Below are 16,324 nucleotides of genomic sequence, written 5' to 3' on the forward strand. Positions count from 1 at the left end.
GAAAGAACTAGGAAACTTTGACAGCAGTCCAATCGTTAGTACTGTTACAAACGTAAAATCAAGTAACGCGGCATACAATACAATACTATCAGGCGGAAAGCGCATTTCTACGACCATCGGCATACAGGAATATTATCTTTTGACGCATAAATACGACATGCGGTATTCGATAAGAGTTGAAACAAACGCAAAAATGCGACCTGCATACGTAATGAGTCAAAAATTAACTTGTAATTTGAAAGGGGGCTCCGAGGCCGCATGGTTAATGTTGCTGATTTCGAATCACTTTCGCCTCACAAATTCGATTTCGAAACCACTCATGGGGTGTACAATTCATCATGTGAGGCTTACGGAAGGCCATTGGTTCTATCCAGGTGTCCGCCCTGGTTTGAAATAATGTCCAAGGGTATCCTTCGTCCCATCAAAAACTGGAATAGTCTTCATGTGACTTGGACTGTGCTTCTTTGATTCTGAACGCAAAAAATAATGTAATTTGAATTTCTTATTAAGCTTGCAAGCGTGTTGTTTATTCAGTCATTTTTTTCTTCAATTTCATTTAAAAAGATATTTAATAATTTACAGATTAACGCCGAACTATCATAATTTTCTGAACAGGTAATTAAAATATGTATGTGTAAGTTTTTTAAATCTAGAATGAATATGGTCGTATGATATTTGCATTATGCATTTATGTTCAACTACTCACACCAAATTAATTGATTACATTTTCACAATCTATTGATAATAAGTAAATAAGGTGTTTTTAGATTTCACATATAATTGTATTTCCGGAGTAAAAAGGATTATTATCCACAAGAAAAATCACATTGCAAGAATAGAAATTTTGAGTGATGTGATAAGTAATTAAGTCATTGAAATGAATCAATATGTTTAAAGAAATAGGTACGAATGAATATTTATAGGTTACATATAACGACACTTTGCTAACCATTTTTATTTAATCCAGCTGTTTACTTTCTTTCATCGTTCTTTTTTTTTTTTTTTTTTTTTTTTTTTTTTTGCAAAGTGCTGGCAAAGCATATTGAGATACCTAAAGCAGTGAGAGAAAACCGAACAGAACTCGGTCAACCAAAAATATCAAATGCAACTTCCAATATTCAAGAGAAAATCTCGAAAGCGAAATGTAAAGGAGCCAGATACCAAACAGAGGAAATGACCATGAAACATCTCGAAACAAAATACATTAACAAAACAAGTGATCGAAGTGATGGAGTTAGGAGACCAAAAGAAACTAAATATTACGGGAAGGACTACGGAAGTGATAATATCAAAACTAAATATGTAAGTACATGTGTCTCATTAAATAAATGCATTTTATTTTTGTTTTGTTGGTCTTAACCTCACACCGACAGAATTATAGGTTATATAATGATTTTCTAGCTTTGGCCGTGGAGAAACACCCCAGTGCCCCTTTGTGCATTATTTCAACAAGAGTGGGCATCTGGGTAGAACCGCCAGCCTTCCGTAAGCCAGCTGGATGACTTCCTCAAATGAAGAATTAAACGCCCCGAGTGCGGCTGGTGAAAGGCAAGTGATTTGAAGTCAGCGGCCTTAACCACTCGGCCATGGAGCCACTCCCTCCCCCCGGTCAGTATATAAGCAACTGGCCTAGACGGCCATTGTATTACATTTCACTGAACTCTTTCAGCATTTTTTAACTCAGTCCTTGATGAGGTGTCTCTAAAATTTTAAGACAATCGTCTTCATGGTCGTTGCGAGCGACTAAATTTTACCGAAGCAAATGAGTATGCGCGTTTGTTTGTAGTTCTTGGGCAAATGAATGGTAAATGCATAGCGCCGAGGTGGATAAGAATGGGAGGATGTGCACCGGCCTTTCCAGCAGGTTTGAGGTTGTGGGGTGTTCCCCGAGAAAAAACAGTATGTGACATGAAAGAACACATTCTGGTGCGTTGTTTTGTATAACGAAAATACAAAAATGTACCTTTCACTCAGCGGTCTGGTTTGTTTGTAATATATTTGTCTTTCGATGTGGGTCTCAGGAAAACATGACTGACCATTTGGTAAACAGGCATGTGCGTGAAATTAGCCTGAGTAGCCAGAGTAGCCAAAGTAGCCAGAGTTCAGCCAAAGTTTAGCCAGAGTAGCCAGAGCCAGAGAAGTCAGAACTCTGGTTACTCTGGCTAGCAAGAGTAGCCAGAGTTTAGCCAGAGTTCAGCCAGAGTATCCAGAGAAGTCATAACTCTAGGATTTTAAAATGTTCTGGCTACTCTGGTCAGTCAGAGTATCCAGAGTAGCCCGAGTCACCAGGATTTCATTTGCTCTGGTTACTTTGGCTGGCCAATGTAGCCAGAGTTTCTAGGTTTTAACATGTTCTGACTATTCTGGTCACTCAGGGTAGCCAGCTCTTAGCTGAATTTGATTATGAAACTTAATATGTCGTTTCTATATAAATAGCATGTTTAACTGAATTTCAAGTTAATAACTATTTTCAAATGGCTATTTAGAGTAGCCAGAGTAGCCAGAGTTCAGCCAGAGCAGCCAGAGTTCAGCCATAGTAGCAAGAGTTTCTAGGATTTTAACATGTTCTGGCTACTCTGGTCAGCCAGAGTAGCCAGAGTAACCAGGTCCATTTTCCGTCTTAGCAGAGTTTGATTTTGAAACTTAATATGTTATTTCTATCTAAATAGCATGTTTAAAACTAAATTTCAGGTTAATAATTATTTTCAAGTGGCTATTTAAAGTAGCTCTGGTTATCTGGCTGGCGAGAGTAGACAGAGTTTCTATGATTTTAACATGTTCTGGCTACTCTGGTCAGCCAGAAAGAGTAACTAGGTCCCGTGTTCATAAAACTTTTTTGTAAGCACGGTACATGTTATATTTATGATTAATAAGATAGTATCTTTAATACTATGCCATTTCTTGGTTCACTTAAATGTTACATTGTAGGAGGTTTGCCCCAGAAATTCGTAGACAAACGGTGTCGTTTTCCTTTCCTGGCATACAAACGTTTTTGTATTTAAACATGAAAGATAATGAACCATTTTACAAAAAAAAAGAAACCAAGAATGAGAATCTTTTTAAGATACGTCCACTTTCACTATTTTTATTTGATTGCAAGGCTATGGTATGCATAACTATATACAAAAAACATTCTACTGTAAAGTGTTCATCTTCTAATATTTGATGTAACTTTAAGAATCATTCAATGTTCGCTTCATGTGTGCTGAACAGAGGAAAAGACAGGTAATAACTTATACTAATCACAAAGCAGTTTAATTGACGATTTCTTTGTTCCAAATTGTCCAGAACAAGTGTTTGCTATTTCAGCGAAATGTTATACATGTGGAAGAAAATGGTACTATTTATTGATGCAAAAACAAACTTATATCAAAAGTGGGTTAGGACTTGTAAAATATTGGATCAAGCTGAAAATATAAACTGGACTACATTATTTAAATAATAGAAAATTGTTAAATAACAAAAAATAATCTATTTAAAATGTCCTAAATGTAAATTTTGGTCAGTTCAAAGTGTGTGTCATGTTATTTTTGAAATACTTGACAGATAATTGTAATAATCAAGCGCTAAATTGAAACAATGTATTTGCATTATTATTATAAAGTTACTAAATGTGCACCGGTCAGCCACATGTTGCTTTGACGACCCTGGTAAATATATGTTTGTATCATTACTAAATGTGCACCGGTCAGCCACATGTTGCTTTGACGACCCTGGTAAATATATATTTGTATCATTACTAAATGTGCACCGGTCAGCCACATGTTGCTTTGACGACCCTGGTAAACATATATTTGTATCATTACTAAATGTGCATCGGTCAGCCACATGTTGCTTTGACGACCCTGGTAAATATATGTTTGTATCATTACTAAATGTGCATCGGTCAGCCACATGTTGCTTTGACGACCCTGGTATGTTTGTATCATTACATTATTTCATTTATTTATGATGAAATTCTAATCAAATGGGATGTGACTAGATATGTAAATTTTCATTTTTTGATAAAATTGTTTTTGTACCACTCAATACATGAACAACGGTGTAAGGTTAACTATTTGCTTTCAGGAATTGACTTACCATACATGTATAAATGAGTCCTCTAAATAGAAAGCATGTATAAAACTTGTAGTACATTCAGTTGCTTTAATATAATGCTGTTTGTAATATGCATGTATAGCTTGATATTTTATAACTTTCGAAAGATATTCATATGTTATTATTATACCGTTGCCATGTTTTGTTATTATTTGCTTGCAATTGCCACTTGGGTATATTATTTTCTTGATATATTTGTATAACCTCTTGAAACATTTGCATACCTAGTAAATCTTCAACAAAATGTTAAGAAACTGTATTAACATGCTATATTGGTAAAAATATCTATGTCATATTCAATTTGGACTTCACAGTACATGCATCTGATATTAAGTATGTTCACATAGTCAAATATACATTAAATTCGTGTTCCTCATCACTCTAGCAGCTGGCTTCAGTCTAATATAAACGTTGTCACATTAAGATGATATCTAGGACAAGTCGAATAATAGTCATATTATTAGGTCATGTTGTAAAACGATACCTTGAAGAATGGCTTTCAGGACTTGAGTGGCTATAAATTTACCTGAGCAGTAGTTGTTATTGGATGATATTTAGGTCATTTACGAATACTGGTCCTGTCTGGTTTATAATAAGCAAATGGGGTCAAATGACTGATTGGAAAAAGCCTGCCATTGCTTCAAAATTGATAAGACTGGTCCAGATTCAGGTTTGATAAGAAAGCTTACATGTTTAAGGCATAATAAAGTTAGAAAAACACAATATAAAACTTTATTTTAAGGTATGTATTTTAATATGAACCATGTATTCTAAGTTTTATCTCATTTTGGTTTTCAGAAAATGTTTCTAGATTCCTGTCAGCAAAAATAAGTTACCGTTTTACTTTTATTGATATTTTGATAACACTGTTCTCATGTGTATTGTGACTTTAAAAACTTATTTAGTTTTGTCTTAATGAAAAACAAATTATCTTAATTATTCATTTTATATATATGTTGAAAATAAAACAAAATAGTATGTTTTTGTTACAGGAAGTCTTATCTGTGAAATAATAATTTTGAAATTTTTAAGTTATTGATTTATGTCTTACCCTTATTTAAATTTAGTTGGTATTTCACATGAAATGCAAATGATTCATGTCTTATATGTGGAAGGGCTCTTGACAGATATTATTTTGATGAAAACATGAAGTCAATCATCCATACGCTCGATTTCGGTTGCCCATGGCTAAAACCAAGTTACTAATTGACATATTGCAAATACCATTTTGTATGATGTTGCACCTTTTTGAGAAACCTTGTTTTAATTATTCCGCCTCCATAGTTCAGTGGCTAGAGAGTCTGTCATCTAATCCGGCCGTCGCGAGTTTGAGCCCTGACGGAGACGGACATATATGTTCCTGCCATGTTGGGGTCAAAATTACCTCACGGCGAATATAGGGATAATACACGTTTTTTTGTGTATTAACGTCTGCAGAAGCCCGCGGGATTGTTTGTGACCGAGACCGAAGGTCGAGGTCACAAACATATCCCAAGGGCTTCTGCAGATGTTAATACACAAAACAAACGTGTATTGTCGCTATTCTTGCATAAATATATATTTCACGGCGATTTATGTATTGTTTTCATACGTGATGACTTGACGATTCCGGTACATTTTTTATTTACCATTCCAGTTGTTCTTGGAAACGGTAAACATGTTTTAAATATCCGTATCCAGGGCCCGGAAATTAACAACGCTATCAAAAGCACCTCCTGAAGGTTTTTAAGCGATTTTTTATCTCTCATTATTACAAACATAAAATTATCAATAATTGTTCATATCATTTCACAATTTGGTAAACTCGATCACAATTTCAAGAACAATAACTTTGCATTCGAGTTATATTGAGTACGGACACGCAGTTGGAGTACGGATAAGTACGAACATAGGTCAAGTTTCCAAGCTGTTTATATAAATTCTTCGAGAAATTAGATAAAAACATACCGACTAATACTTACCAAAATCATAAATATAATACCTAAAAACGAACAATAGCACAAGTTACACGCGATACTTATTTATTCACAGTTATTTACAATAACTGAACAGACGCTTTGTAAAGGGAGTGAACTCTAAGAGAAGCTAGGGCGTACATTGATGGGGGCAGTACGTTTGGGGTTGGAAACAGATACAGCTAAACATACTATGGATTACATTGTATTTATAATGCTACAAGATGAGGTTGTTAAGGAAGAAACAAGACGCAGATGCCAAATATTAGTGTGCGTAAAAATACATACATATATCCCTGGCAAAGCATTTCAAAAATAAAAATCGGGTATTAACAGCACGTGAATTGCCTTGTTTGCACACGATTTTTCTCCCGTTAATACATGGGCGGATCCAGTGAAAAAAGTAGTTTTTATGCAAGAATAAAGGCTAAGCCCGGCACGGCACGACGATTAATGGGGCACAATTTCCTTAATTTGTGTCCATGTCCAGTATGCTTTGAAAATAGCGTTGGCATATAAACAGTAAAGATATTTCCTCATAACAGTGTTTGTGAAAATGGTGAAAAGTCCATTTACATTACTGAACAAAACTGATAGGTAAGATTAAGTCAAATTAAATGATATTTGATAGTTCCCATTATATATTGAATGACCCTCATACACTATACTTGATTTTTTTAACTCAGATGTCACTGTGTGACAAGGTGAGATTTTGTGATCAATTTATGTCTTGTCTATCAGATTGAGTCAGACTCTTTGACTGAACTCAGTACTTATTCCATTTTATATAAAAACCTTTAAAAATCTTCTCAAGTATCACAAGACCCAGAGCTTAGATATTTTTCAAGAAGCATTGGCAAGTATATCTCTTTCAAAATTGTTCAAATCATGGCCTCCGGGGTCATACTGGATTTGCCTTAGGGCTTATAAGTTTCCCATAGAGTAATATATTAAAACCTATAAAAATATTCTTATTTTCCTTTAGGCCCAGAGTATAGATATTTTGTATGTAGCATGGGCTAGTGAAGCTCTCTTAAAATTGAGCAAATCATGTCCTCTGATGTCAAAATTGCCCCCGTTTGTGCTAATGAACTTGCATAGTCTTACAGGAAAACTTTTAAAATCTTCCCAAAAGAAATGCAATGACAAGAGTTAAGATATTTTACATGTAGCAATTGCAAGTGGGACTTTTTTCAAAAATTGTTCAAATCAATACCCCAGAGTCATAATGGCTCCTACTTAGTTTTATATAGAAAAAACATGATATACTTACATAGCAAAAATCTTTTTCAGAGCCACAAGGATAAGAGCTGAAAAATTTTGCATGTAAATTAGCAAAATTTATAATGGAGTTCTTTCAAACTTGACTGAATCAACACTCCCAGGGCAATATTACCCCTCTCTGTGGATTATCAATATACTTCTAATTTTATACAATATAAGTTTAAAATTTCCAGAATGCTCAGAATTTAGAGTTAACAATTACAAATTGTGAATTTTTACTATGACTGTCATTACCCACAAGATCCAAGTGAGCGATTCAGGACCATATTCAGGAACATATGGATCCTCTTGTTTATATTGATATCATAAATAATTGCAGTGAATTTCATATAACTTTGCTGTAAAAATAAAGAATATTCATTTGAAGGCTTCAGGTTTTGTATTTATTTAACTTCAGTGTTTGCCTTGAATTTGTACCAAATAGATTAAACTTGCAGACATAATATAAAAGAAATTGGAGAATAAATTGTTGACAGCAACTAATTCCTGAAATTGGCATTTTAAAGTTGTGGAAGTTGAAAATTGTTGACATGTTGACACATACGCTTAAAGCGGCTTCATAACTGTATTTTAACTAAACCCTTGGAAAAAGGTAGATACCTATGACATGCCAATCAAAACGCAGAATACCATTCAAAAATCGATTATGGTCACCTTATGCCATCAGACAGACAATCAACATTCCATGTTGTATTAACTCGGTATTGCTTGTGTATATGTATGAAACGATATTGACTGTGGTTTGGATTAAACAGTTATAGGACTGCTAACTGAAAAGTAAGACAATTCTTTGAAGTCCGATTGATGAATCACTTAATACATGAAACACTAAAAATCAACCCTGAGAGTACAAAAAGGGTCATTTCGCAACATGTTAAAGTCCTAGAAACTCTGGCTACTCTGGCTGAAGTCCGTTTTATGAATCACTTGATACATAAAACACAAAACAATCAACTCTGAGAGAACCAAAATAGTCAACATCTTCTCACACCTTTCCAATATAGCTTCCGTTCCAAACATAGTTGTGAGGCTCAACTGTTATCCTTTAATCAAGAAATTTTTGACAATCTCCAATCTGGAAACAAACAGATCTCACTGTAATGGATTTCGACAAATCGATCATAAACTCATGAAACTTTTTGTCAACAGAACCTCTCTAACCTGGATTCAATCTTTCCTTAGTTACTGTTCTCAATCTGTAGCAGTTGAAGGCTCACACTCCTTACCAGTTCTATCAGGGGTTTCCTCAAGGTTCAGTGTTTGGTCCTTGTCTCTTTCTTTGTTTTATCAATGACCTTCCTGACTGTTAAAGGTAGAATACGTTTATTTGCTGATGACACCATCATATACCTCAACATTGACTCGTTAATAGACTCTTACAAACTTCAACATGATTTGACAAAATTAGAAGAATGAGAACGTAATTGGTCTATGGAATTCAATCCTGATAAATGCGAAGTCATAGGAATCTCAAAAAAATCATCTTTCCATATAAATTACTTAATCAAATACTAAAAACTACAGAAAATGCTAAATATGTTGGGATTACTATTAGTGATGACTTAACTTGGAAAAACATATTGAAATTACATCTTCAAAAGCTAGTAACACTCTCAGACTTATAAAAAGAAATGTACTATGTAATAACAATAATTCTCAAAGAAACTGCCTAAAACATACGTTCGCCCACAATTAGAATACTGTAACACCATATTGCATCCATGGCAGAAGAAACTTAGCATATGAGATTATTATTATTATTATTATTATTATTATTGTACCAGATTTGTTGAGCGCCCATTTCATATAAAATATACGTTCAAGGGCGCTTAACAATTAAACATGTGACATATCGCAGATGTGTAGAAAAATCACAAAAACATGGCATATGCAATATTAAAACTGAAACTGAGACTGAATAATTTGATTAATGGTTATTTGTACAACATTATTCGGGATGCATGTATTCTTCTCTGTTCTAGTGTCTGCCATTTAAGAGTTTCAAGCATTGATGTTACGCTGCTTTGGTATGAGTAGTCATTCATAACACATCTGGCTGTAGCTCTTTGTACCTTTTCTATCTCAATGCTTGAAACTCTTAAATAATCTTGTACAAAATATCACGTAACCTCGTTTCACAAATTTGAATTTCATCATTCCATCTTCAAGAACACAATATCATATCAACTCCTTTTCCCCCGTGCGATCACATACTGGAACACCTTCCATAATAACATCAAAGACAGTGTGAACCTTCAGTGCTTCACATGTCCTAGACCTGTATATGTATTAATGTTATCATCCTGCTTTTTTTTATCATTATTATTATTTTTAACATAGCTGTATATATTACCTCTATTACTCTCTTAACACATAAATATCATGTATCATGTAACATAGCAACATACTTTTCACAACTGCCCCGACCTCACATTTATAATCAGTAATTGATTGTCGGGAGTACTTAATATGTAGATGTAGATTTCGCGACAATTTTTACTTATTTTCTCTGCCTATTCTGGTTAGCCAGAGTAGCTAGTACCACCGGCCATCTCGGAAAGTCTGGCTAGCCAAAGTAGCCACAGCAAATACAATTCTAGTCATTATGGCTACTCTGACTGACAAGAGTAGCCAGAACATGTTAAAATCCTAGAAACTCTGGCTACTCTGGCTGCTGTCTGAAAAATAAGACAATTCTTTGAAGTCCGTTTTATAAATCACTTGATACATAAAACACAAAAAATCAAACATGAGAGTACCAAAAGGGTCATTTCGAAACAGGCTTTACTGTATTTTTTTCTGGTTGTTCTAGCTAGCCTAAGTAGCCAGAGCAAATGAAATCCTGGTTACTCTGACTACTCCGGCTGACCAGAGTAGCCAGAACAAGTTAAAATCCTAGAAACCAGAGCAAATGAAATCCTGGTGACTCAGCTACTTTGGCTACTCTGGCTTATTAGAGTAGTCAGAACATGTTAAAATCCTAATAAAGTATTGCTGCTCTGGCTGAACTCTGCCTACCCTGGCCAGTCAGAGTAACCACAGTTTTGGCTACTCTGGCTACTATAAATAGCCACTTGAAAATAGTTATCAACTTGAAATCCAGTTTTAAACATGCTATTTAGATAGAAATGACATATTAAGTTTCAAAGTCAAATTCAGCTAACACGGAAAATGTTTTGAACACGGGGCCTGGTTACTCTGGCTACTCTAGCTACTCTGGCTGACCAGAGAAGCCATAACATGTTAAAATCCTAGAAACTCTGGCTATTCTGGGCAGCCAGAGAAACCAGAGCAAAGGAAATCCTGGTGACTCGGGCTACTCTGGCTACTCTGGCTGTCCAGAGTAACCAGAACATGTTAAAATCCTAGAAACTAATGCTACTCTGGCTGAACCTGGCTACTCTGGCTGAACTCTGGCTGCTCTGGCTAGCCAGAGTAACCAGAGTTCTGGCTACTCTGGCTACTCTAAATAGCCACTTGAAAACAGTAATTAACTTGAAATTCAGTTTTAAACATGTTATTTAGATAGAAATGACATATTAAGTTTCATAATCAAACTCAGCTAAGACGGAAAATGTTTTGTGAACACGTGGCCTGGTTACTCTGGCTACTCTGGTTACTCTGGCTACTCTGGCTGACCAGAGTAGCCAGAACATGTTAAAATCATAGAAACTCTGGCTACTTTGGCCAGCCAGAGTAACCAGAGCTACTTTAATTAGCCACTTAAAAATAGTTATTAACTTGAAATTCAGTTTTAAATATGCTATTTAGATAGAAATGACATATTAAGTTTCAAAATCAAACTCAGCTTAGACTGAAAATATTTTGCGAACGCGGGACCTGATTACTCTGGCTTCTCTGGCTGCCCAGAATAGCCAGAACATGTTTAAATCCTAGAAACAGACAGAGTTACCAGAGCAAATGATATCCTGGTGACTCGGGCTACTGTTGCTACTTTGACTGACCAGAGTAGCCAGAACATGTTTAAAGCCTAGAAACTCTGGCTACTCTGGCTGAATTCTGGCTACTCTGGCCAGCCAGAGTAACCAGAGGTCTGGCTATTCGTGCTGAACTCTGGCTACTCTGGCTGAACTCTGGCTACTCTGGCCAGCCAGCGTAACCAGAGTTCTGGCAGCTCTGGCTGAACTCTGGCTACTCTGGCTAGCCAGAGTAACCAGAGTTCTGATTTCTCTGGCTACACTGGCTGCTCTGGCTACTTTCACGCACATTAAACAGGCCTATTTTATCACATATACATGGAAGTAATGGGATGGAGAGTGTGAAAAGGAGAATCCTCTTCCGCTTGTGTGGGTCAGTGGAACCTCAACAGAAGAAAGTTTTAGGAAAAGAAACAACAAATATTTGTGGCTTCTGGTCAAAGGCTATTATATCCTACGTAGATATACAGTGCACATGATAGGCACGTAGCACGACAAACAAACATACATACATACAGGTATAACATCATTTTTCGAAAATAAAAAGAAACGAAAAGAAACGAAATTTTAAAATTTGAAGGCTTAGAGGGTGTGATTTTAGATAAAATAAAGACTCGGAGAGACATTTTGCTCACATGTTATAACAACATAGTATGTTAAACTGTGATACAGTAAATCCTGCGTTAGCGGTCATCTGTATTAAGCAGCCACTTGTCTTAAATAGCCAATCAATCAACGAACTGACTATTTTTCGAATTTCAATATGACTTAAGCAGATACCTGTTTTAAGCAATCACGCGGTGTTGCTCCCTTGGCTAGCTGCTTAAGTCAGGTTTCGCTGTATTCTTACTAAACAGAAAGAATACAAAGACTCCAAATGAAAAGTTCTAAGATATTGTTTTGATATATGTGCAATACCATCATCCTTGGCTATGATACTGCAATACGGGAGAAACTTAACCGATTAGGGAAGATCAAAGTTTGAATTTGGTATGTACAATGTTTGACACAAACGTCATGGGTACATTTAAAGCTATAGAAACTGGGCAGAACCACCGACCTTCCGTAAGCCAGCTGGATGGCTTCCTCACATGAAGAATTCAACGCCTCGAGTGAGGCTCGAACCTACATCGATGAAGGGCAAGTGATCAGAAGTCAGCGACTTTAACCACTCGTCCACGGAGCCCCCCCCCCAAATGCAGTTACATCGGATCATTTCTCCATAGCATTGTTGATACTTATTTGGCATTTAGCAGTGTTTAGATTACGATGAAAATGTAGCATAATACAGTCAGTATTATATCTGGTAGATTTTCTGAAGACTACTTAACTTTCTTTACTGACGTGTCTGAATATAAAATGATATCAAAACAGAAGGCCCGGATCCGGATGTTTGACTGGGGGTGTGTATGTGTGTGTGTGTGGGGGGGGGGGGGGGGGGGGGGGGGGGGGGGGGGGGGGGGGGGGGGGGGGGGGGGGGGGGGGGGGGGGGGGGGGGGGGGGGAGCAGTTTGAAGAAAAAGCGTCGACGGCGTGGTGCATAGCGCCGAGAGGAGGTAGGTACGGGGAGGAGCCTCTGTCCATATTGTGGGGAAGAGTGGGGTCTCCTCCCTGAAAGTTTTTATATACAGGTATGAAATCGTGCCCTCTGGTGCATTTTTGGGTCTAAATTTTGAAGTACTGAATGGGCACTCCCCTCATTTTAGTGGGGGGGGGGCGGGGGGGGGGGGGGGGGGTCATGGGGCTCTCCCTCTAGAAAATTTTTAAAGGTCCATTACTAAGGGAAAGTGAGTTGGCAATTTTTTTCATAGCCAGTGCATAGACTTCTGCAAGACACTAAATAATGAAGATTGGCAGGTCAAAATTTACAGAAGGTCTTTGGAACTCAAAGAAATGTATGTGTATTATGTTGAAATTTCAATGAATCGACAGAATGACCCCCCAGGTCTTTTTAACTTTCTTCATACTTCATAGAAAAATAATTGTACATATACTGCGATTTATTTCGAATTTCTATATACCAACTTTCATTTTCCAAAAAAATGAAATAGTTTCTGTGCTTTTTAAAAGAAATTAAAATGTTCACTTTCCTTAGTATTGGACCTTTAAATAAAGGTTTTAATTCTGGACTCTAGGTCATTTTTCGGTCAAAAAATTGATGTATGGGAGGGGTATCCCTGTCATTCTATAATTTTAGGGGGGCGTCAGGGGACTCTGTCCCCGGAAAATTTTAAAATACAGGTATGAAATGGTGGCCTCTGGTGCATTGTTTTGTCTAAATGCTTCTCACTTCTCACCCAACTGGGGTAGGGGAGGCGTGAGGGGGGGGGGGGGATGCACGGGCCCCTTCGGACCGGCCCTGGAACCGGGCCTGTCAAAATACCGGTATATTAAACTGACATCTATTTATTGTAATAGTGGTAAAACATGCTATTAACCTGTTTGACATTATTTACAATTTTATAGTGAAATAAAAATTTTCGTCTGCAGTAGCAACTTTTATTAGGAATGATAACTGAGGAAACAGAGGAACAACCTTGTTGGTACCTCCTATAACCAATATAAAGAATGTGGAGGGCTCGATGTTTTACGGACGAACGGATTGAGTTTTCATATATGAAATAAATATTGCTTTCTAAAAACCTAACAGAAAGTCTTCAAAGAGTTCATAACTTAAAAGTTGTACCGACTTTGTTTATAAAATTCTGTCACTTTTTCAGATAATGCACAAGTTGTTTAATGAAAATGGTCACAGTCTTTCAGCGAAACAACGCGCAAACCTTGTCAAGGAAAGATGTCAAACATTTCTGAAGGAAAACAATTTACGACTTAATCCCAGTGTAAAATGTAGATACGATCGAGAATTTATGAGAAGTCGCCGTTATAACTTAACAATTTGCTACAACAGTAAAGTGGCTTCGACGAACACAAAACGTGTGCTTTACGTTCTTGACCACAACTTTACTGGTGATATCACCAGTCTCGCAGCGTTTACGGTGGGTATATACGGTAAAAAATGCAGGAATAATTTCCAACAAATTATGTCTGAGAAACATCGTATCAGTGTAATGATGGTAAGAGAACCACTAGAAAGGTTACTATCTGCATATAGAGATTCACGTGCTTATGCGAAGCACATTATCAAAGACCCTTCGTTTTCATTTAAAAAATATTTGCAACTTATTTTAGACAGACAAATGAAAAAAATAAACAAACATATGTATCCGTATTTTGAAAGGTGTCGGCCGTGTGAAATGCAGTATGACTTTATTGGTCTTCAACACCACTTTAACGACGATATTAAAGCTGTGTTGCAGGACATCGGTGCCAGTGGAAAAGTTGATATACCAACAAGAAATGAAACCGGTTACACTTCTGAATCAAGTGATAAGCTGTTAAAACTGTATTTTAGCAAAGTTCCAAATGACATTATACATAAATTGTGGGAGAAATATTACAAAGACTATTATATATTTGGATTTCCTTATCCGTCACATCTGATGAACTGAAAAAGATAAAAGTGGTCAATGTTTTATTTTTCAAGTTTCAAATTCTGAAGAAATATTTCGTAACAGAAGTTGAGATGTTGTTGTAGGGATAATACACGTTTTTTTTGTGTATTAACGTCTGAAGAAGCCCGCGGGTTTGTTTGTGACCGAGACCGAAGGTCGAGGGTCGAGGTCACAAACATATTCCAAGGGCTTCTGCAGGCGTTAATACACAAAACAAACGTGTATTGTCGCTATTCTTGCATAAAAAAACATTACACGACGACTAAATGCATTGTTTTCATATGTGATGACTTGACGATTCCGGTACATTTTTTATTTACCATTCTTGTTGTTCTTGGAAACGGTAAACATGTTTTAAATATCCATATCCGGGGCACACATAACAACAACACTACTAAAAGCTTGATTTGAAGGTTTTTGAGCATCTTATTTTTATTTTTAGTTATTACAAACGTTACATTGCACATAATTTTGCATATAACTAAAATATTTGATAAACAGGAACACAATTATTTTAAGAATAACAACTTTACATTCGAATTATTTTGAGTACGAACAGAGTACGGATGAGTACGAAGCTAGTGACTAGCTTTCGAGGTTTATTATATGAATTCTGCGAACAATCAGGTAAAAACAAACCGACTGGTACTAACAAAAATCATTAATATAATCCCTAAAAACGGGCAATAGCACAAGTTAACACGCAATACTTATTTATTCACATTTTATTTACAATAACTGAACAGACGCTTTGTAAAGGGAGTAAACTCTAAGAGAAGCTAGTGCGTACATTGATGGGGGCAGTACGTTTGGGGTTGGAAACTGATACAGCTAAACATACTATGGATTACATTGTATCTATAATGCTACAAGAAGAGGTTATTATGGAAGAAACAAGATGCAGATGCCAAATATCAGTCTGCGCAGAAATACATACATACGTCCCTGGCAAAGCATTTCAAAAATAAAATCATGTATTAACAGCACGTGAATTGCCTTGTTTGCACACGATTTTTCTCCCGTTTATACATGGGCGGATCCAGTGAAAAAAGTAGTTTTTATGCAAGAATGTTTAGATTTCTATGTAATAGATTTAATTAAGGGGAATAACTTCATGTACGTTGGCAATATTACGGGAGATAAACCAGTATGTATGAAAATCAGAACTTATCAGGTATTTTGATCATGTTACATTTTTAAAATGAATATAATTAGCACAAAAGCATGTTTAGCTCATATTCTTAAAAGCACGATTAGCTCTGACAAGTTCTTAGAAGCATTTTAGGACTAGCAAATTCTTAAAGTTACCTTATCACTTGAAAGTATATTCAGAGAACAAAATTGTGCACCTACCTTATTTACCGGTTAATAATTTAAAAATTGTATTGTAACCAATGTTGTCAAGAGAATGCATTCTGTCACTCATTGATCTTGTTATAAAAGGACGTTATTTTTCTGCCAACAACAATTTAGTCAACAACAATGTTTTAAAATCATACTTTGTGATTATTTTTGTAATGTAAGACACAGAGGTCGAG

At 36.1% G+C, this 16,324-nt stretch overlaps 1 protein-coding gene across 1 annotated transcript; it reads left to right on the plus strand.

Annotated features, from left to right (window-relative positions):
* Positions 1–396: 396 nt before the first annotated feature.
* LOC123550468 (carbohydrate sulfotransferase 14-like) lies at positions 397–14,874 on the plus strand. Its single transcript, XM_045338896.2, has 3 exons — positions 397–406; positions 1,028–1,302; positions 13,995–14,874. The coding sequence occupies exons 1-3, from the start codon at positions 397–399 to the stop codon at positions 14,781–14,783; spliced, it is 1,074 nt and encodes a 357-aa protein (XP_045194831.2). The 3' UTR covers positions 14,784–14,874.
* Positions 14,875–16,324: the final 1,450 nt, after the last annotated feature.

This window comes from Mercenaria mercenaria, chromosome 6 (genome assembly GCF_021730395.1).
Source record: "Mercenaria mercenaria strain notata chromosome 6, MADL_Memer_1, whole genome shotgun sequence".
NCBI classification, from domain to species: Eukaryota; Metazoa; Mollusca; class Bivalvia; order Venerida; family Veneridae; genus Mercenaria; species Mercenaria mercenaria.